Source organism: Neopsephotus bourkii, unplaced genomic scaffold, assembly GCF_033783945.1.
Source record: "Neopsephotus bourkii isolate Nb327-2 ecotype Australia unplaced genomic scaffold, CSIRO-AGI_Nbou_v1 NB_856, whole genome shotgun sequence".
NCBI classification, from domain to species: Eukaryota; Metazoa; Chordata; class Aves; order Psittaciformes; family Psittacidae; genus Neopsephotus; species Neopsephotus bourkii.
In genome coordinates, this window is record NW_026901352.1 from 27,501 (window position 1) to 36,006 (window position 8,506).

Consider the following 8,506-nt stretch of genomic DNA (forward strand, 5'->3'; position numbering starts at 1 on the left):
CGACCCTGACGTGGAGAAACCCCCAATGGTCTTGGAGCAAGGATAGGTTGAGCTGCTCAAGGAGGTGAAGGGCCCCTATGGGGATGTGGGGCGCAGGTTGCCTGCCCCATAGGATGACTTCTTATGGTCTTCCCCCATAAGATGACCATGCTGGGGGTCTCCAGCAACCATACATGAATGGGGATGTGGGGAATGATGTGGCTGCCCCATAGGATGACTTGTTATGGGCTTCCCCCATGAGAAGGTCACCATGCTGAGGTTCTCCACCAGCCATAGATGGATGGCAATGTGGGGAACAGGTTGGTTGCCCCATAAGATGGACTTGTATGGGCTCCCCCCATCAGAAGGTCACCATGGTGGGGGTCACCTGCAGCCATAGGTGAATAGGAACATGGCAAACACGTTGGTTGCCCCATAAGGAGGTGACCTGTGATGAGCTTCCTGAAGGTCACCATGCTGGGGGGCTCCAGCAACCACAGGTGAATGGGGATGTGGGGAATGATGTGGCTGCCCCATAGGATGCCTTGTTATGGGCTCCCCCCATCAGAAGGTCACCAAGCTGGGGGTCCCCTGCATCCATGGGTGAATGGGGATGTGGGGAATGATGTGGTTGTCCCATGAGATGACTTGTTATGGACTTCCCCCATAAGGTGACCATGAAAGGGGTCTCCAGCAACCCCATGTGAATGGGGATGTGGGGCATGATGTGGCTGCCCCATAGGATGCCTTGTTATGGGCTTCCCCCATCAGAAGGTCACCAAGCTGGGGGTCTCCTGCAGCTGTAGATGAATGGGGATGAGAAACACATCGGCTGCCCCATAGGATGACCCATTATGGGCTGCCCCCATGCAGTGGTGAGCCCCGGCCGGCGCCGGTGCCTCTACCTGAAGATGCCCTCGGTCTGGTCACCATTGAGGGCCAGGACCTCCTCGGAGAGGCGCGTCTGCACCCAGGGCAGCTGCCGCTCCGGGTACTTCTCCTTCTGCATGGCGATGATGTCCTGCAGGGAGCTGCCGAACATGGAGGGGTTGAAGACGGCGTTCTTGGCGTGGCGAATCTCCTCGATGTTGGGCTTCTTCAGGCCCTGCAAGGGGACAATGGGGGCGTCACCAAGGAGCCAGGGGATGGAGTTCCCAGGGCTGGGCTGGGGAACGTGGGTCCCCACGGTCCTGAGCTCGCTGTGGGATGGGGACAGGGGATGGAGCAATGGTGAGGTCTGGTCAAGCTGGGCAAGGTGTCCAATGCCCAGCGGCTCAGAGCTGAAAGGCAGGCACCGGGCTGGTGCCTTCAGCCATTGTCTGGGTTGGAAAGTGAAGCGGGCCCCAGGAGAAGCAGGTGTGGTGGGATGCAGAGATGGATGCAGTGGGTGGAGGCAGAAGAGATGGATGCAATGGATGTGGTCATGGTGGGATGCAGAAGAGATGGATGCAATGGATGTGGTCATGGTGGGATGCAGAAGAGATGGATGCGATGGATGTGGAGATGGTGGGATGCAGAAGAGATGGATGCAATGGATGTGGGCATGGTGGAATGCAGAAAAGATGGATGCAATGGATGTGGACATGGGATGAAGAAGAGATGGGTGCAATGGATGTGGGCATGGTGGGATGCAGAAGAGATGGATGCAATGGATGTGGACATGGTGGGATGCAGAAGAGATGGATGCAATGGATGTGGAGATGGTGGGATGCAGAAGAGATGGATGCAATGGATGTGGGCATGGTGGAATGCAGAAAAGATGGATGCAATGGATGTGGACATGGGATGAAGAAGAGATGGGTGCAATGGATGTGGGCATGGTGGGATGCAGAAGAGATGGATGCAATGGATGTGGACATGGTGGGATGCAGAAGAGATGGATGCAATGGATGTGGAGATGGTGGGATGCAGAAGAGATGGATGCAATGGATGTGGGCATGGTGGAATGCAGAAAAGATGGATGCAATGGATGTGGACATGGGATGAAGAAGAGATGGGTGCAATGGATGTGGGCATGGTGGGATGCAGAAGAGATGGATGCAATGGATGTGGACATGGTGGGATGCAGAAGAGATGGATGCAATGGATGTGGAGATGGTGGGATGCAGAAGAGATGGATGCAATGGATGTGGGCATGGTGGAATGCAGAAAAGATGGATGCAATGGATGTGGACATGGGATGAAGAAGAGATGGGTGCAATGGATGTGGGCATGGTGGGATGCAGAAGAGATGGATGCAATGGATGTGGACATGGTGGGATGCAGAAGAGATGGATGCAATGGATGTGGACATGGTGGGATGCAGAAGAGATGGATGTGATGGATGTGGACATGGTGGGATGCAGAAGAGATGGATGTGGACATGGTGGAATGCAGAAGAGATGGATGTGGACATGGTGGGATGCAGAAGAGATGGATGCAATGGATGTGGGCATGGTGGGATGCAGAAGAGATGGATGTGATGGATGTGGACATGGTGGGATGCAGAAGAGATGGATGTGATGGATGTGGACATGGTGGGATGCAGAAGAGATGGATGTGATGGATGTGGACATGGTGGGATGCAGAAGAGATGGATGTGATGGATGTGGACATGGTGGGATGCAGAAGAGATGGATGCGATGGATGTGAACAGGGTGGGATGCAGAAGAGATGGATGCTATGGATGTGGACAGGGTGGGATACAGAAGAGATGGATGCGATGGATGTGGACATGGGATGTAGAAGAGATGGATGCAATGGATGTGGACATGGGGGGATGCAAAAGAGATGGATGTGAGGGATGTGGACATGGTGGGATGCAGAAGAGATGGATGCAATGGATGTGGACATGGTGGGATGCCGATGGGATGAACACAGAAGTCATGTGTGGGGTGGGATTCACAAGGGGAGATGGATGGAGCAGGCAGGTGTGTGATGGGATGGAGAGAGACAGATGCAATGGATGTGGACAGGGTGGGATGCAGACGGGATGGACACAGCAGCCATGTGCATGGTGGGATGTGGAAGAGGAGGTGGATGGAGATGTGTGTGGTGGGATGGAAAGGGATGGATGTGTTTGGGGTGGGATGCAGAGGAGATGGACGCAGTTCCCCATCAGCTGCATCTGCCCAAGCGTCTCCTCTCCAGACAGAGCCACCAACAGAAGAAGCCACCGGAGCTTGGGCTTCACCTCCAGGTCCTCCACCCCTGTCTTTGCCTCCAAAGCTCAGCAGGACACATCCAGCACCGAGCCCACAGTGATCCCAATGGATGCCACATCCCCTCCCTCCACCAGGCCTTGTCTGGGCAGATGTCACCATGAGGACCAAGGTGGGAGCCCACCATCCCTTCTCCATCCCCATCAAACGAGGATGGGGAAACTGAGGCTGATGGGACCGGGAGGAGAACCCCAAGCTCTAAATTCATCCCTATTTAGGGTCTACTCCTAAAGGACTCAAGCACTGCCCTGATGGCAGCGATGGGCCATGGGGATGGCCCTGATTGGTGAGGTCCATGGTGAGCTGGGAGCTGCTGGAGCATCCTCTCAATCCTCAGCTCCCAGGATCATGTCCCCAATCCCTATTCAATCCCTTGGTCTATGGAAGGACCTGGGAGACCCCAAGGAGAACCCCAGACGTTCCTCAGAGAAGATGCGCTGATGGGTGAACCACGCTGGAGGTACCCCAGGTCCAGCACCGGCTGCTGCATCATTCCCATTGCTCTCCAGCTTCATCCCTCCTCCTCCTCCTCCCCAAACCCCACCAGTGGTCCCAATGGGGGGCCAGCAGTTGGGTGATACCTTCTTGGCGCCCGTCAGAGCTGCCTTCTGCAGCTTGTTGTAGCAGTACTTGGCATAAGTGCTTATTGCCACCCCTGCAAGAGAGAAGAGAGAGGTTGAGGCGTCACCTCCAGGTCATGGAGGCCCATGGTGGGGGGGCTTGGGGAGGTGACACCCATCCCAGCTCCAGGATGGTGCCAGCGTCCCCATGGGATGTGGGGCAGATCCATCCCTGTCCCCATCACTGCTCCTCAAGGGGAGGGGGGGGGTGAGGAGGATGAGGGGTCCCCAAAACTCAACCTGCTCCCCAAGAACCTCGTGTCCTTGTACCCACCAACCATGGAGACCCCTCAGCTCCATCCCCATCCCCACTCACTGTGGTGGCCTCAGCTGGGATACTGGGGTTTCCAGGGATGAATTTGCCACCCCTTCTCCTCCTGATGCCACTGCTTCCACCCTCATCCCCCTCCACACCACCCATCCCCTCCTCATGATGCCCTTCAACAACCCTCAACCCTTGGAGCATCCCAATGGGCTCGTCCCAATGTAAGATGCTCCTGCAGCCCATAGCCAAGAGCCCTGGGGACCTGGTGGTACCTTCTGGATGACCCCAAATGTTGGTGAGGATGGGCCAGGAGCTTAAAATGTGCTCTTCCTACTAAACATTGGTGCAAAAGAGGGGGAAAAGGGCTCCTGGTGGTTGGCAGCTCCTGGTGGCCCCTGATGGTGCTTTTTGGTTAAAACCAGACTTGGGATCATCCCTTTTCCTTCCATCCCCAGTGCTGTTGTCTTCAAAGGGTTCCTCCTATGGGTTTTTGGAACTGTAAATGCCCTTGAGGAGACGATGGAGATGTGGGGGGATCTGAAGCCACCCCAAAAGAGGGAGCCTGGGGGATGTCCAGGACCTGGTGACCACAAATCTGGTGCCCATTCATGGAATGGTTTGGGTTGGAAGGGACCATCTAGGTCCACCACCATTCCATGAGCATGGACATCTTCCACCGAACCAGGCTGTTGCTCCATTATTGAACCTCATGAGGTTCACACAGGTCCCTCAGGTGGGTCAACCCCATCACTAGGCTTGGTGGCATCTCCAAAGGTGCTGAGGGTGCACTAGACCCCACCATCTACCCCATTGATGGAGATACTGAACACAATCTTAATTCATGGTGGCCATTAAAGCTGTTTCTCAGGTGCCTCCACCCACAGGTTCCAGGTCCCACCACTGGTGTGGCTCCAGGTTGAGGCCCCTCATCCTGCACCAGGAACCTTTTGGTGTCACCTGGATGCTGAGTGTTCACCAACATCCTGATCTGGGGACCTGGCATCCCCCCAGAACCCAGAGGGATGCCAGATCACCCCCACCAGTGATGACTTTGGCACCAGGGATAGTGGTACCCATCCATGATCATCCATCTATCAGCCAGGCAGCCAGCCATCCATCCATCCATCCATTCACCCACCCACCCACCCATCCATCCATCATCCATCCATCCATCCATCCATCCATCCATCCATCCATTCACCCACCCACCCATCCATCATCCATCCATCCATCCATCCATCCATCCATCCATCCATCACCCACCCATCCACACACTCACCCACCCACCCATCATCCATCCATCCATCCATCATCCATCCATCCATCCCATCATCCATCATCACCCACCCACCCATCCATCCATCATCCATCCATCCATCCATCCATCATCCATCCATCATCCATCCATCCATCCATCCATCCATCCATCCATCCATCATCCATCCATCCATCATCCATCCATCCATCCATCCATCCATCCATCCATTCACCCACCCACCCATCCATCCATCCATCCATCATCCATCCATCCATCCATCCATCCATCCATCATCCATCCATTATCCATCCATCCATCCATCCATCCATCCATCCATCCATCCATCCATCCATCACTGAGTAAACCTGACAGCACCTTCTACATGTCTCTACTTAATGAAGTCCCTACTTTCCCCTCTTCTTAATTACTTATTAATTATCAGTTATTAGTTAATATTATTGCTATTACATTAATAATATTACATATGAATTATGTTCTATCTACCCATATAGATTTATCTATAAAATTATTTAATACAAACCTGTAATTCATATTAGTGATATTAATTATGCTAATTTGCCTACATACTATTATACATAACATCATATAAAACCAAAATATTATGTATTATTTAATTACTCCTGTTTCTAATATCCTATCCTACATTAGATATACTAATAAAATATGATAAAACTGTGTTTATAAAAAGATTATATAGGGTGTTTGATATATATCTGACATTTTTTATCATCTTCTATATTAAATGATTATACTTATGATATTTTCTAGTAAAAATGGGGGTATTCATATTAAATCTGATCTTGTATATTAAATTAATAGCATTATATATAAGATTATGTGGTTTTATATAACATTACGTAGAAAACATAAATATGGTGTTACACAAAACATTACATATCATATTATATATTAATGCATAATGCTGTATATATAATATTCATATACATTATATATCATATATAGATAAGTACATTATGATATATAATATTAAATATTATGATGTAATATTTTACATGTTATCATATATGCTCTATATATTCATTATATCATATATATAGTGATATATATGATATAGAATATTAAGTATTATATATAACGTTATGGCATAATATATAATATGGAGTATATAATTTATAATACGTGACATATACGATTTATAGTATGCTATACCTAGTATATAATATATACTATAGACTGCATACTATAATATATAATACATACCATATATAATAGATACTATAGATAACAATAATATATATGATAGATGATGTAATATTATATATCCATATATAACATTATCTATAATGTTACGCAGAACATATATATAATGTTCTAAACTTGATATATAATATTATACACTTAATACACAACATCATCTATAATATGAAAACACAAATGACAGTATCTAATCTACCCCAATATATCTCTATAGCAGATAGCTATTTATGAACTCCATTATCAGTCCCTGCATCTCCATCTCTGTATCTCCTCTCCATCCATGCCCCAAGGGCTCCAGCTCCATCCAGCCCCCTATGAGCACATCCCCGTGTCACCGGGGTGCCAGCGCCGCGGGGCCGTCCCTACCCTCGAGCTCCTCGAGCTGGGGCTTGGGTTTCTTTCTCAATTTGGGCTTCTTCTTATTGGTCCTTTCCAGGAGGTCGTTTATGTGCCGGGTCACTGGGAAACGGGGATCGGGGAGGGATGGAATGCGACAGGATGGGAACAGAACAGAAATGGGAACAGAAATGAGACTGGGACTGAAACACGTGCAAATAAAGAACAACAATGATCAAAACGATGGGAAGGGGGGAAGTGAAAACATAAAAACCCAATGGAGATAAATGCAAATTACATGAAGAGGAAATCTAAATAAAATAGACATCAAAGGATAAAAAGTAAAAATGAAAATACACAAAAACGTGAAAAAATCAGAATACAAACAAAAAAATGAAAGTAAAACTAAAATAATAAAGATAAAAGCAAAAAGGATGAAAGCAAACAAAAAGAGTAAAGATTAAAAACGAAATAAAATGGAAATAAAGGAAAATGAAAGTGAAAACTAAATAAATATAAAAGAAGATAAAAACACAAAGTGAAAACAAAAAATCTAAAAATAAAGAACAGAAAATAGAATAAACATAGAAATAAAAATTAAAAAGTAATAAAACATGGAATAAAAAAAATATAAAGAAAAAGAAAAACTAAATAAAAATAGAAATAAATGAAAAGAAAAAGAAAATCAAAATGGAAAGGAAAATGCAATAAAACCTAGAAGTAAAAATGAAAAATAAATGAGCAACAAAAAAGAAAAATGAAAATGAAAATGGAAGTGAAATAAAAAAATTAAAATGAAAATCAGAATAAAAGCAAAAATGAAAATAAAAGGTAATTAAAACCAAAATAATACTGCGATAACAAGGAAACCTGAAATGAAAAAATGAATATAAATAAATAGAAAGGTATTTCTCTTTTTATTAATTTAAATAAAAATTGAAATATTGAAGTAGAATGAAAATAAATGGTAATGAAAATTAAAAAAAGACACAAATGCAAAACGTGAAATCAACTGAAACTAAAATTAGAAATGAAACAGCAACAGCACGACGAGGAACTGAACCACGAGCAAAATCCCAAATGCAGATGGCACAAACACCAGGACAACGAACCGAACCTGACCATAAATGAGGATCCCAAAGGAAATGAACCATGGGGCAGGCAGCAGCTCCCAGTGCCGACATTCCGAACCCGACACCACAGCCATGGACTCCCTTTGACACCTCTGCTGCGGGGGGACATGGGCAGCCCCAGGCCTCCCAACCTTGGTGGTACCAACCCATCCTGTCCCACCACCCCTGGGGCTTCCTCAGCCACCCCACAGCTCCCCCCATGGACACCGTGGTTGGGTTCCTCTCCTCTCCTCTCCTCCCCAAGCTGGGCAGATCCACCCCGGCTCCACCTGATGTTGGTGTCCTCCAGATGTTCCTGCCTGGTCTCTAGGGAGCCAAAGGGCACCAGGAAGCATCCAGGCTCCATTTCCCAATGGCCCATTCATGGACCTCCTGGACTCGCTCCTCACCTTCTTATCCATGGACCTCCTGGACCTCCTCCTCATGTTCTCATCCATGGACCTCCTGGACCTCCTCCTCACGTCCTTATCCATGGA

The 8,506-nt window shown here is 47.7% G+C and overlaps 1 protein-coding gene across 1 annotated transcript in view; it reads right to left on the minus strand.

Moving 5' to 3' along the window:
• LOC133213901 (rho GTPase-activating protein 39-like) overlaps positions 1–8,104 on the minus strand; it is a 10,888-nt gene extending 2,784 nt beyond the window's left edge. The window contains exons 1-4 of the mRNA XM_061356496.1: positions 8,010–8,104; positions 6,928–7,100; positions 3,761–3,834; positions 885–1,084 (exon numbers count right to left, since the gene is read on the minus strand). Of these exons, the coding sequence (XP_061212480.1) occupies positions 885–1,084; positions 3,761–3,834; positions 6,928–7,100; positions 8,010–8,104 (542 nt within the window). The remainder of the gene's footprint in view (positions 1–884; positions 1,085–3,760; positions 3,835–6,927; positions 7,101–8,009) is intronic.
• Positions 8,105–8,506: the final 402 nt, after the last annotated feature.